The following is a 15,192-nucleotide window of genomic DNA, read 5'->3' as shown; positions in this document are numbered from 1 at the left end:
CGAAGCATTCCGAAAATGTTCTCGTGAGATTTCGCGTACGCGGAAAGTTTGAATCCACAAAAGCGCAAGGTAGGAAGCTTGAGACATAACAACAAATCAACTCGACAACAACAAATATTGAATATTTTTGTAAAAAAGCGCGATTCTTAACGATGCCGTTGCGTTGGCTTCGCCGATCGACTATTTCAGATGTGTCTATTCTTTAATCAATATCGCAGTTTGTTCTGAAATGTCATGAATAACACCAGAGTTCAAACGCTCTTTTTTTCCAACAAACATTCTAATACGGTTACCGTTTTTGGTTGGCGCTGGTTGAGCGATTTTCATTGGAAATCACTTTGTTCTGATTGTGACGGTGGCAGAGATACTTGGGGGAGGGAGGGGGGCTTAAAAAGTAGAGCTCTACACCTGATTCAGTGCCCCTACCGTTGCATGTCTTCAAGCTTTTTTGACATCATCTTACTATTTCGAGGGGTCACCGGGTACTGTACTGTAGTGAAAGCACAGGCATCTGTTAACAAGAAGGATAGGGTTTTTACATTATTACATACCAAAAGCAGATGCCTGTCGTGAAGGTAAACATTGAGTGAACGTCTGTTAAATATGTTGGAAATGATGAGGCGCATAACGAATAAATACCTGTAACAGGAGAAAGACTGGGATTCTAACCCAGGACCCTCCGCACTCTAGATTGACGCTCTACAAAATCAAAGACGTATATATATACAGGGACGTAAATACTGTCCCTGATATATACTACCTGTCTCTGACCAAATGAGCTACCTGCTCACCAACGATTAGTTGCCATAGCGTAGCTTTCTGACGAAGAGATTTTTATATATATGTAATAGGACGAGGAAAAGTGATAAAGATAGTGCCGGGGCTAGAACCTGCGACCCTTTGCTCTCCAGCCCGATGCTCTACTGCTGAGCTAAAGGGAAATTCCCTACAGCTGACGCTTGTAAGGCAACCTAATTAATCCACATCTTTTACACTATTCCCCCCTTTTTTCAAATCACAACCCAGGTTCTTTGACTCCCACCAAGCATTCTCCTACCTTGAACGGGGAGGGTCAACGGCACCTGCAGTTTGTAATAGGACGAGGAAAAGTGATAAAGATAGTGCTGGGGCTAGAACCCACGACCCTTGGCTCTCTAGCCCAATGCTCTACCGCTAAGCTAAAGGGAAATTCCCTACAGCTGACGCTTGTAAGGCAACCTAATTAATCCACATCTTTTACATATATATTGCGACGCCCAGGGCAGAGTAGGCCGGTATTAATATTAGTACTAGCAAACGATCTACCTAGTCCAGTTCCGTTACAAATCAGATTTTACCTGAAAACAATTTTAACATCAAGAAAAGTAGTTTTTCCATTAAATGTATTTCTTTTTAGTGATAGAATACATAGATCTGGATAAAGTGGAATTTTTTGAAAATATATATGCAACATTTCACCATTACTTACCAAAAATTGATAGTAGCACAGGCTGTGCCAAAACATATATTATATAAGTGTCTTTGTATGCTTTTCTGTGAATTTCTTTCTGTTAAGTTTATTTTAGTAGTTAATACTATATTCTATGCAGTACAATTTGTTGTGATTAAAAAATTAAGCAGATACAGATATCAAAATATGTATGTAAACATATTTTCCAGACACACTTTATTATTTTTGGACCGTACATTAGAGGACTAAGGGAGTCACAATATACATGAACATGCACATTCTTAATTGACTCATATTCTCTCATTGACACTAACAGTAAATTCATTTCTTTCTAAATTGAAGATTAGAATAATTGAAGTTGACTATAGTGGTCAATGCATTTAATTGTAATTTAAAGAAGGTATAATTATAAATAAATAAATGTATCTTTTGTTGTAAAAGTGGTTCCAAAACATACAATTATACAATACCTAGCGAGCTGTAGGCTAGAGCTAGTTTAGCCAGGGTGTCAATTTCATATTATACCTTCAGCTTTGGGCAATTTATATTATGTAAATTTATGTGAATCAAGGTTAACTAGCTAATTATATTTAATGAGAATTTCAGATGGTAAATCACCAAAGGGAAGTGTTACCCCAATTAAGTGTATAAAATGATTATAGGTGTTTTAATTAACAGGCACATATTATATTTCGACACTTACCACAGGCTATCCTAATTATCTTTATATTGGATATAGGACAATTATATCTTTAAATGCGGTATCAATTATATAATTACCAGATGACCAAAGTATAAAATCTTGTGTATACAAAAAATACATCACTACACATTGTGAGCGTAGTTGGAGGAAGTTGGACAAACAACATTGTATTAACATATGGTGTATTCTTTTACGATTTTGTCTATCAATCTAAAAACAAAGATTCTCTTCTCTGTTTGCATTTTCCAGTAATTTTCTTAAGTTTGAAGTTAAAACTATGCTACCAAAACAAACAAAAAACCCATTTCATAAGGGACAATTTTTTACCAAGTTCAGCAAAGTTATAAAAATCAGAAAATTCAGAAGAAAGGAGTTGAAGGTAATTCCAAACTCTGTTAATTACACTGGTATATATATATATATTTAAGGGACCAATTTTTTGTGGTGTAAATTTGAGCAGTTTTGATATATTTCGATGCTTTCTGTGCTATTTTGAAAGCACTGAATAATGATAACCACTTGATATAAATTCTATATATATCAAATTTTGTTAAGAACATGTTATCGTGATGGAAGTTGGATTTTTTTTGTAGACAGCTCTGGTACAGTATGTAACATGTACATATATTTTAAGTTTTAAAGAGTTTCAGAAATATTCATTTTCACATTTTTGCTTATTTCCTTTTTAGATGACCGAGGCCAAATCAGACTATCGTCTTGAGAGTTTCGATGAGTATGATGAGCCCTGCCAAATGACCAAAGCATATTGTGGTCAGTTGAGCCTTGACCAATATGAGGAGCAGGCGGCCAACACAACAGAACAAGCTGTACTGGTAAGTGCTAACAAGGATTAAGTATCCAACTTTAACTTGGTTTGTTTGCCAGATTTTATAAAATGTTCATACCAACCCAAGACTTTAGCCAATCAAAATACACAGGTACAGTAGTGTAGTACAGATTCCTTACAAAAACTTACATATGACAAAGTTTAAAGGGCGAAACTGAATGGCTATACTGAAAAAAGGAACCATATTCCTAATTATAGTAGACATATATTAAAGTGGTTAACCCTTTCACCATAATGGACTTATCAAAATCAATGCAAGGTAGAGTCTACTAAAGTTACATAGGGGTGAAAGGGTTAAGAGGACAAATTCTATGAATTATGAAAAAATACGACTGAAATTGTATTCTACCACTGGGTCACAGGTTCCAGGTCTACATGGGGCAGTCGCCAGGTACTGGCTATCGGTCATAGGTTTCACTCTGAGAACTCTGGCTTTCCTCCAACATCTCCAAAGCTGTTAATAGGACATAAAACACAAACAAACCAAAACCAAACATATTCTAATAGTAATAGTAATCGATTACTGAAATAATCACTTAAAACATATGATAATAAACGTTATGATTTAAAATGCATGTATTTGATTTGTCAAAGACAAAATTGTCGGAAGATTAAATATGAAAGTTGATTTAGAATCATAACAAAAGTGTTTTTGAAAAGTTATATATGTTTGACTCGTTTTCTGTGGAGACAGAAATGTGAATGAGAAAAATTATCATGAACACAAGTTTGAAAAAAAAGCACTGCAGTCTAGACCTATAATTAAAATGCCCTTATATGGATACTATTTCATACTTGGCATAGGGATTCTTAACCATGTTTATTAATCAGAAATGTAAAAGCAAAAATAATATACATTAAAACCAATATTATTGTTATAATAACAATTATTATATAATATTATAATGGTTTTCTTTTAATAGGATCTCCTGTCATACCTTGACAAGAACCCACAGAAAATTCAGTCCATCCTGACCAAGAGGAAGAAAGAAGAACTGGAAAACTGTGGGATGTTTTCATTCCTTAAGGTACTGAAGGATTACAGTATCACTGCCCAAACTGTAATAGTGTTCAAACTTTACAATAGACCCATAGACAATAACCTTGTACAGTGTTCAAACTTTACAATAGACCCATAGACAATAACTATGTAGTGTTCAAACTTAACAATAGACCCATAGACAATAACTACGTACAGTGTTCAAACTTTACAATAGACCCATAGACAATAACCACGTACAGAGTTCAAACTTTACAATAGACCCATAGACAATAACCTTGTACAGTGTTCAGACTTTACAATAGACCCATAGACAATAACTACGTACAGTGTTCAAACTCTACAATAGACCCATAGACAAAAACCATGTAGTGTTCAAACTTTACAATAGACCCATAGACAATAACTACGTACAGTGTTCAAACTTTACAATAGACCCATAGACAATAACCTTGTACAGAGTTCAAACTTTACAATAGACCCATAGACAATAACTATGTACAGTGTTCAAACTTTACAATAGACCCATAGACAATAACTACGTACAGTGTTCAAACTTAACAATAGACCCATAGACAATAACTACGTACAGTGTTCAAACTTTACAATAGACCCATAGACAATAACCTTGTACAGAGTTCAAACTTTACAATAGACCCATAGACAATAACTACGTACAGAGTTCAAACTCTACAATAGACCCATAGACAAAAACCATGTAGTGCTCAAACTTTACAATAGACCCATAGACAATAACCTTGTACAGTGTTCAAACTTTACAATAGACCCATAGACAAAAACCATGTAGTGTTCAAACTTTACAATAGACCCATAGACAATAACCACGTACAGTGTTCAAACTTTACAATAGACCCATAGACAAACTCTTCAACACTCCATCAACATCACGTCAACCCTGAATTTAGCCTGTGACATTAACATTACATTTTGTATATGATACATATTGGTGAACAGTGTAAGAGAAAAAGAATCATTCACCCCCTTGAGATGAGATTAGGCATTTCAACCCTTGGGAAAGATTCTTAAGTTACGAAACACTCGGCAAAGCCTTGTGTTTGGCAACTTAAGAATCTCTCTCCCCTCGGGTTGAGATTCCCCTACCTCCCCCAAGAGGGTGAGAGGTTCTATTAGTCTTTGAAGTGTCTGATTCCATGATTAGTTTCGCAGCTTCGAAAAAAAATTGGTGTAAGATTATTTTTCTTCCTTATTCGTTACAGATTTTTCCTAGTTTCTTCTTATCAAGCACTTAAAACAAACAAGTAAAATTTTCTTCAACAAGATATATGGTTAATAACAATTTCAGAAGCTTTAAGTACTCTATATCACATATCACATAGACTATCATTGGGAGCTTGTAGAACAATATTTAATCCTGTAGCAATTCAATTCTGATGCAGTAACAGTAAGAAATTTAAATGTTTGGCAGTTGGGATATATTTCTATCAAATGGGAAACTTGTTCTATTGGGGGGGGGGGCCAAAATTTGAAACTGGCTCCAAAAAGGACTGGAAGTTGCTCATTCTAGTAAAGCTCTTACTTCAAGGTGAGGTTGTGCAAATTAATTCCTTATTTTTTACATGAAAATGCAACATGATGCAAATTTATGTATTTTCTAAGATAAAATTTAAACGATTCATTGAATTTTATTTTAATAATTTCTCAAGTGAAATGTTTTATTTAATTATGATTTAATAGTGTTATTTTGTATTTGACAGATGAAATGGATGTGCTTAATCAATGGTGACAAAAATGGAGGAGTGGCGATTCCTGAAGAGGAATGTCAGGCCAAACTGGAGGGACTCAAGTTGGAGATGACCAAAGTGCTGGATTACTCCCTTAGTAAGTGTTGGTCAGGTCCGATAGCCAGTAGATGTCAAGTTAGATATAATTATTAGACATGCTAGGTAACTATGACCAAAGTGCTGGATTACTCCCTTAGTAAGTGTTGGTCAAGGTCAGATAGCCAGAAGTGACCAAAGTGCAAGACTAATTCCTGAATGTAAATATGTAATTTTTTTATTGGTTCGAAATACAATATGGAATCATAAATGAGTTCGAATTTGTCTATAGTAGGTCCAATCAGAAAATATCAGTGTTTCTGGTAATGACTAACTTGTTGTTTTTTTTTGGGGGGGGGGGGGCATGAACACAAGTAAATAACTTTTCCCCAGTATGTATCCTGATTCAACCTGTTTAACCTTTGGGTTACAAGTCCTATGTAATAATTGAGACATTAGGCCAAAACAAATACAAAATGTATGTGTTTCTGGTTTCCTTACCAACCTTAGATTTGTGTGCCTACCCAAAGTTTTTATTGGCATTTAGTGATTAGCACTATAAAAGTCAGAAATCTTGATCTATATGGGTAGTCAAAATATTAAAAATAAAATGTTGCCTACCTAGCGCACTATTTTTGCTCAAGCAGAAACAAGAAACACACATTTTTTTGGCCTGAATACCTTGACAAGGGAAGTAACTTTGAAAATTTAAGCAAGATAAACTCCTTTCAGTTGTTTCATATGTAAGGATGAATTAACTCGAAGCACTGAATGGAACTCTTGTTGAAGTTTATAACTAATGCAGTCATACCATTACGTTAAGATAGTGCTTGTTTCAAATTGTCAGTTGTTTATCCCTTTTGATGTTGAAATAACTTTGAATTTAAATTTTTAGAGTCGAGAGGTCGAAGATGTTCCAGTCGCCTGGCTGCCAAGAGACAAAAGATGTCTACATCCATTAACAAAGAAAACATCCGCACCCCCGTAGCAGAGAATCATATCCCCCCTCCCCCACCTCCTCCTCCCCCAGTCATCTCTGTAGCAACACCCGGGGGTCGTGATTTGGTGAAGAGAGGCACGCCATTGAAGGATCTGAATTTCACGGTGAGATAGGAAATTCTAAATGAATTTTAATGTTGATCTGTGATACTGAATGATGTGTAATCTTGATCTGTGATACCGAATGAATTGTAATCTTGATCTGTGATACCAAATGAATTGTAATCTTGATCTGTGATACCGAATGAATAGTAATCTTGATCTGTGACACTGAATGAATAGTAATCTTGATCTGTGATACCAAATGAATTGTAATCTTGATCTGTGATACTGAATGAATTGTAATCTTGATCTATGATACTGAATATGAATTGATCTGTGATCAAATTATTGATACGATACTTGTGACTTTCCGTAATATGGTTAGAGAAGGGACCAATCATGTCACATAAGTAAATACAAACTTTACGGAAATGCTAAAATATTTCAACCATTTCATAAAAGTATCAATTCGTTAAAAATGCATCTTAAACAGAACGAAATCACCAATAAATCTGAATGATGTAAAAATGTCTTTGAGTGGGAGATATGCGTTTCAAACATCATAAATATGTTCAAAAGATTTATTTTAATTCTTAAATAATATGTATCGGCTCCTTTATACATTTCTATGCTACAAACCAATATGTCCAAAAGAGCTAGTCTGATGGACACGCTTAAATGTTATGTTAATATTTACTTACTTTACTTTCTCAGATGGACACGCCTACAGGTGTAACATTAATATTTACTTACTTTACTTTCTCAGATGGACACGCCTAAAGGTGTAATATTAATATTTACTTACGTTACTTTCTCAGATGGACACGCCTAAAAGTGTAACATTAATATTTTCTTACTTTACTTTCTCAGATGGACACGCCTAAAAGTGTAACATTAATATTTTCTTACTTTACTTTCTCAGATGGACATGCCTAAAGGTGTAATATTAATATTTACTTACTGTACTTTCTCAGATGGACACGCCTAAAGGTGTAATATTAATATTTACTGACTTTACTTTCTCAGATGGACACGCCTAAAAGTGTAACATTAATATTTTCTTACTTTACTTTCTCAGATGGACACGCCTAAAAGTGTAACATTAATATTTACTTTACTTTCTCAGATGGACACGCCCAAAGGTGTAATATTAATATTTACCTACTTTACTTTCTCAGATGGACATGCCTAAAAGTGTAATATTAATATTTACTTACTTTACTTCCTCAGATGGACACGCCTAAAAGTGTAATATTAATATTTACTTACTTTACTTCCTCAGATGGACACGCCTAAAAGTGTAATGTTAATATTTACTTACTTTACTTTCTCAGACGGACACGCCTAAACGTGTAATATTCATATTTACTTACTTTACTTTCTCAGATGCACGCGCCTAAAGGTGTAATATTAATATTTACTTACTTTACTTCCTCAGATGGACACGCCTAAAAGTGTAACATTAATATTTACTTTACTTTCTCAGATGGACACGCCTAAAAGTGTAACATTAATATTTTCTTACTTTACTTTCTCAGATGGACATGCCTAAAGGTGTAATATTAATATTTACTTACTTTACTTCCTCAGATGGACACGCCTAAAAGTGTAACATTAATATTTTCTTACTTTACTTTCTCAGATGGACATGCCTAAAGGTGTAACATTAATATTTACTTACTTTACTTTCTCAGACGGACACGCCTAAACGTGTAATATTCATATTTACTTACTTTACTTTCTCAGATGCACGCGCCTAAAGGTGTAATATTAATATTTACTGACTTTACTTTCTCAGATGGACACGCCTAAAAGTGTAACATTAATATTTACTTACTTTACTTTCTCAGACGGACACGCCTAAACGTGTAATATTCATATTTACTTACTTTACTTTCTCAGATGAACACGCCTAAAGGTGTAATATTAATATTTACTTACTGTACTTTCTCAGATGGACACGCCTAAAGGTGTAACATTAATATTTACTTACTTTTTTTCTCAGATGGACACGCCTACAGGTGTAATATTAATATTTACTTACTTTACTTTCTCAGATGCACGCGCCTAAAGGTGTAATATTAATATTTACTGACTTTACTTTCTCAGATGGACACGCCTAAAAGTGTAATATTAATATTTACTTACTTTACTTCCTCAGATGGACACGCCTAAAAGTGTAATGTTAATATTTACTTACTTTACTTTCTCAGACGGACACGCCTAAACGTGTAATATTCATATTTACTTACTTTACTTTCTCAGATGGACATGCCTAAAGGTGTAATATTAATATTTACTTACTTTACTTTCTCAGATGGACACGCCTAAAAGTCTAATGAAAGTGAAGAGAAAACATGAACGAACAGGGTTGGTATCCAGTTAGTTACTATTCCATGTGAATTCGTACTAAAATGAAACTTTTTTGTGTCAGAAAAGATACAAGAAAGCTTATGTATTTAAAGTATATTCATTTGTAAATAGACTATTACATGTTTATCATGGTAATTCGGGAAACAGCCCTTGTGTTACAAATTGGAAAAATTATTTGAATTTATTTTGGAAAAATTGGGGAATTTTCAAATGTCAACATTGTGAATTGTTTTATTTCACTTTATCTGGATACATTTTGAAAACTGGGGCCTATTTTCCTTTGGGAATGGGTACGTTTCATGGACCAGAAAACTGGGGTGATAGATGCCTGACTATATATGTAATTATCCACTCAATGTCAGGCCTCCAAGGTCTAGTGTGATTGACAGCAGTTGAACCTAGGTTTATGCTCAGGTGCAGATTTGATTCCCTGTATTGTAGGGAAGTTGCGTCAGAATTTGAACATGTTTTTGAAATAATAGTATAGATATCTTATGCCTTCCTACACATGCATTTTTACGTGTAATTTTTCAGGTCAGACTTTTCGGTGTCCTCCATGACGACGATCGGTTCATTTAGCAGTCTCCAACAGGAACTCCTCAGCTCCAATCCGCTCCGACGTCTCCGAACCACAAACCGTTCAAGGTAAAAGAACTGCTGCATGTTAGCAAACTCAAAAACAAACCAAAAACAAACCATTTGCTTGTCATCTTTTAACTTTAATGAAAAATAAAATGTAGTGTAATTTAATTTAATTGCATGTATTGGATACAGTACATGTATTAGTTTATAAGTTCAAAGATTGATTTTTTTGGCCCCTGTATCAGAGATATGGGTGTCTTGTAGTAATTCTTGTGTCTGTCTTTCTGTCTGTCTGTCCAACCTTCCATCCATCTACACTTTCCATTCTGGAGATTTTGTCACAACTAATATCTAAAATATAAAAGATTTTATTCATGCTTGATATAGTAGTAAACGGTGATTGTCAGAAACATATCTGATGCCTAACAATCAATATACCATGTACTAAAGGTAAAATGGTTGCAGTGGCGTGTTTGGACATTATTGGTCTATATGGTCAGGCACATGACAGCGATCTTGTTGTGTTAATAGTTTTGTGTTGGTGGTTTTTTTTGGAGGGGGGGGGGATTCTGAAAACTTAAACTATTCATGTTCAGATTTTTTTTTTTTTGATTTGACACTTTTTTATTTTCTTTTTTGCATAATATAATGACAATGACAACACAATTGAGATTTCAGATTTTGATATTTATTGAAAGTTTGATCACCGTTCAGATGATAGAAGAAAAAAGGAAAAGGAAAATAAAAAAAAATCTTTTTTAGATAAAACTTGTATGTGATTTAAAGCATCTTCTAATATGACTTCTAGAGTAGAATTGACCAATGTCAAATAACTTTTCATTGCAGATCCCCGGGAGGTACACCCTCGCGTAACCCTCGTTTCTCGATTGAAAACCCAGCAAACTTGTCCACCTCGGAGCCACTGTACCGAGCCTTTGTAAACAGCATGCAGCACAAATTCCGTAACGTCCGATCACCAAGTCCCGCGGGTCGCCATAGCAACTTCTCTAGTCCTGGGGATGCCCTAAGTCCCGGAGGTTTTACGCCGTGAAACTAGAGATCGGCTCTATCATAGTCCAAAAACAAATTTTCACACTTGGAGATTATTTTATCAATTTTCATTTCTTTAATGACACATTACATCATACTTACCTTACAGTAAGCACAGGACAACAACAAATACTCTTAAGAGTGTTTATTTTAGCAACACATATTGAGTGTATTTTCAAATTTAACAGGTTAACTCATTGATACATGGATAGATACATAGATTTTATTCTGACAAAATTAGAATTACACATTTCTTTGTCAGTCAGCTATGAAATATATAAAAAAGAATTGGCGTTTACAATATATACAATCAAACACCACAAACAGAAACATTTTAAGTGATAAATTAGAGCAATATTGAAAAGCACTTAGTTTAGAATACTGCTTAAGTTTGTGTGTTAACAATACTCTCTAACTCGAAGTAGGGTGGGCTTAGTACAGGACAGTGAAAAGGTATTCGTCGACATTTTCCCCTGAAGTGAAATGAATAGATATGGTGTCAGAGGATTTTACCAGGCATGGGCTTAGTGCCCAATAAACATGTTAAATTGGAACAATGATTTTTTCATTATTGTATAAATTAAAATCTTATTCAAAACAATCGTCAAAACATGAAATATGTTTTAGAAAAATTGAAAACAATGAAATAAAAAAATAAAAAATTTGACTTCATGTGTCATAAGTAAATGATACCTGATACAATTTTGGAACATTTTATTGCTTTGTCTGCTTTTACTTTTGATACTGACTCCTCCATTGGGAGTGCAGGATGTTTCACACTTTTGTCAAAAATAATTTACAAACAAGACAATCATGATCAGTTATATTCGTTTTTGTTGAGGATACATGGTAGCTATTCAGTTCTGGGTGTTGCAGGATAATGTGACTCTGTAATCTAAAATAATCATGCTTTCACCAACATAAGCTGTTTAAGAAGGACTGTTCATTTAAACACACATATAACCAGGAACTTTGGAGGACCTTTATAGAAATTACATTCGATCCTTCATCAAATAATGTGTTTAACACTGTTGATAAAATCGCTTTTGCATGACTTTTATTTGGACCAGTAAATCGTCTTCCAGGCAAAATTTTATTATTTAACTGTTAGGCAAATAAAATACAGGGTTTTATCTCAAGGTTTTACTCCATATACTATGAATGACTGTCCTCATTTCTTTAACCCTTTCAGCACTGTAGACCAAAATGGACTCATCCAGATCAATGCATGGTAGAGTCTACTAAAGTTACATAGGGGTGAAAAGGGTTCATGTCAAGGGTGTCTGGTATTGGCTGAGCTCGTGCGTAAACATGAGTGCAATAAAACATGTAAACTTAAGTTATGAAAGAAGTTTTATCATCATATATTCATTACTAGAGTTGGCCAACGATGGTGGTATGCAGTGGATGGTGTTAATGTGGAAGGAAACTGGAGCACCCGTAGAAAACCTGTGTGGTAGGATGGTTGACAATACGTTTTCTTGTCCGATCAGGGAATCAATCTTTGGCATTTGTAGTGAAAAGTGACCTGACCGCCAAAAACTTTAAACATGTATTCCATTTGTGAGGTCACACACTTTTGTGTTGTCATGTACACCTCTATAGATAGTTGTGTGCTGAATCTGTTGTGTGCTGAATCTGTTGGGTGTTGAATCTGTTGGGTGTTGAATCTGTTGTGTGCTGAATCTGTTGTGTGTTGAATCTGTTGGGTGCTGAATCTGATGGGTGTTGAATGTTTACAAAGTTTCTTTAGAGCATGAAGATACATGTATGTCAATCTGAAGTTGTGACCTAGTCAAAGTCACAACTTCACAAATTTAACAAATCTTAGGGCCCGTGACTGTCAAATAATACTGTACACCAGGAATGTTTTGTCGAAGTTTAACCCTTTCACCTCTGTAGACCATAATGGACTTATCCAGATCAATGCATGGTAGAGTTTCTCAAAGTTACATAGGGGTGAAAGGGTTAATTGTCGCTTTCAACTGTCACCTTTTTCGCCTTCTGTAATGCGGACGGATTTATGACAGCAAAGAATGATATATAACAAATACCATGTATGGTGTCAAAATTAGAATTTGGCATATAAAGATATTATCTTGGCTTGGCAAACATTTTCTCTATACAGTAATCAGGCCAGTGTGCTACATTGCCCATTGCTTATATTGACAGTAATTTTGTCTTGCATGTAACTTTGTATTGATTTGATAATTTGGTATGTAAGAAAATATACTGAATGTTTTGTGGTAGTTATTATTGAGCTTGAAGTAGATTCATTCACTAATTTGTTATGTTTATGATCTTGTATGAAACTCGTTGTGTTTTATGTTGAACATATTTTTATGCTTTCATCACAAAAGTGCCTCGGGGCACTATAAACAATCATTTTTCTATTGAACTTGAAACTTCAACAACTGACGTTGAAGATTATAATAGCATCAAATATTCCCAACAAATTGAAGGTAAAAAAATGAAAAAAAATATGTTGGTTTGTATTTGGAAGCAAAGCCGACATCAAATACTTTGTACTGTTAAAGGGATATATTATAAAAAACAAATATTTCAGTTATTGGTGGATGGTGGGGCCTTTAAAAAGTGCCCCGATACTGTTAATTCTGGAACAGCCTAAGTGAAATACATGTACTTCCACTATTTGGTGCCTTAAATAATAATAGTCTTCCATGTGGTGGTGATATTTTAAATTCACAAAATCCAAAACCTCATATAAGATTGTTGATTACAAGGTGTTGTTTGTATTAGAGCTGAATTCATTATTTGACCTCTTGTTGTCAGCATTGTTGTACTCAATATAAAGTCGTTGTATGGCGCGCTCAGAAGGTAATTGTCTTTTTTTGAGTCTTTTCAATTATTTTGTTGAATACAGGTAACCAAGTTGTGTTACCAGTGAATTGAAATCTACATTCCATGAATGATTTTTTTTTTCTTTTTCTTATCAAGAACTGGAGAATATTTTTTGTTTCTTTTAAAAAAAAAAATCAATTCATGCCCTATTTTGGCCTTTAAAGGAGTCAAAAGGCTATATATATAAAGTCCCACCATCTGAATGATTCTGCCCGTCATTTGTTCCAATTTCATTTGGATGTAAATATGCTACCTTACAAAGAAACCGGTAAAAAAGACATTTTATAAATGGTAATTTGAACTTCATAAATTAATGACAATTTGATGGAAAAAACAATTTATTAAAATGATGCTAAATTAAGTTTAAGGGAGATAACTTGTCATAAAAGGGTCATGTATCAGTATCCTAATAAAGGGACACAGATCTAACAAAAAAGGTGTAATGTGTTAGGTAGGGCATATATCTTTATAGGCGATAACTCTTAACAAAATATATGGCAGAGAATACCCTCAAAGGGAAATAACTGACAAAATTCACAGGTTTAAAAGTGTAAAGCAGCATATATCGTGTTACCTGCAAGTGTTGGTATAGAGTTGTTTCCCATTATTATCAATTAATGATGATTTAGACTTGCCTGGCTTCGGACAATGAAAAAATTAAGTCCAAATTTAAATATTTAAAAAAAAATAGGTAACTTTACAAATGTATGCATGCATTATATGTAAATATAAACTATGTCACAGAGATTTCCAAGAGATCCAGGGCCTAGAATATCATTGCATTAACCTAGTTGAATGTAACTATTCTGAAAATTGGAACTCTTTAGTTGAGAAGGTAATCATGTTTAGTAAGGTAGCATATGTCTTTAAGTATGTAAGAACTTTGTGAGAAGAGAATCATGATAATTATGGCAATATAATGAGTGTTATCATTCTGAAGATTGGAACTCTTTAATTGAGAAGGTAATAATGTTAGTAAGGTAGCATGTCTTTAAGTATGTAAGACTTTTGTGAGAAAAGAATCATTATTATTGTGACAATATAATTAGTGTTAAGCAGTTGAGCATTGTAAGTGCTTCAATGAAATATTTTATTTACTTTTTATTTGATGTTGTGAGTACCTACTGGTAATGTAAATACCTTACAACAGCAAGAAATTTTACACAATTTTAATTTGTATCATCAATTCAAATTATACCATTCACACCATTTCTTAATAAAATGTAGACAAACTACAATGTTTTGGTTGTATTGTTTATACCAACTGGAAAGTATTACCTACAAATCCACCCAGAAACTAAATTGTTAAACCATAATTTACTCCATTCAACTCAGCAAATCTAAAAAAAAAAATGCATTTTAAATTTCCAAAGCATGGGTTCAACTTTGTTACTATGTATAGTCCTGTATAAGTCGGTACAAAACTACAACCACAGAGTCTGTTTTGGTATTTTTGTTTTATTTTGAGTTTTATAATATTAGTTA

The 15,192-nt window shown here is 33.9% G+C and overlaps 1 protein-coding gene across 2 annotated transcripts; it reads left to right on the top strand.

Moving 5' to 3' along the window:
- The first annotated feature begins 20 nt into the window (after positions 1–20).
- On the top strand, positions 21–11,429 carry LOC110464023 (proline-rich protein 11-like). Of its 2 annotated transcripts, none has more exons than XM_021519032.1 (8): positions 21–69; positions 2,843–2,986; positions 3,924–4,028; positions 5,737–5,860; positions 6,695–6,903; positions 9,158–9,210; positions 9,748–9,858; positions 10,642–11,429. In XM_021519032.1, exons 2-8 carry the CDS (start codon positions 2,843–2,845, stop codon positions 10,844–10,846), a joined length of 951 nt encoding a protein of 316 aa, XP_021374707.1. In that variant the 5' UTR covers positions 21–69; the 3' UTR covers positions 10,847–11,429. The 2 variants fall into 2 exon arrangements, with proteins under 2 accessions (XP_021374707.1, XP_021374706.1); XM_021519031.1 differs by lacking the exon at positions 21–69 and adding an exon at positions 1,868–2,532.
- The last annotated feature ends 3,763 nt before the right edge of the window (positions 11,430–15,192 follow it).

Source organism: Mizuhopecten yessoensis, unplaced genomic scaffold (assembly GCF_002113885.1).
Source record: "Mizuhopecten yessoensis strain PY_sf001 unplaced genomic scaffold, ASM211388v2 scaffold10951, whole genome shotgun sequence".
Lineage (NCBI taxonomy): Eukaryota > Metazoa > Mollusca > Bivalvia > Pectinida > Pectinidae > Mizuhopecten > Mizuhopecten yessoensis.
Note: the sequence above shows the minus strand (reverse complement) of the source record. Positions and strands in the feature narration are given on the sequence as shown.

Coding starts and splice junctions, on each gene's coding strand:
- LOC110464023 (XM_021519031.1), top strand. CDS start 2,431: ATGCTACCAAAACAAACAAAAAACCCATTTCATAAGGGACAATTTTTT. Junction 2,533..2,842: donor TCAGAAGAAAGGAGTTGAAG/GTAATTCCAAAC, acceptor TTTCCTTTTTAG/ATGACCGAGGCCAAATCAGA. Junction 4,029..5,736: donor GGATGTTTTCATTCCTTAAG/GTACTGAAGGAT, acceptor TGTATTTGACAG/ATGAAATGGATGTGCTTAAT.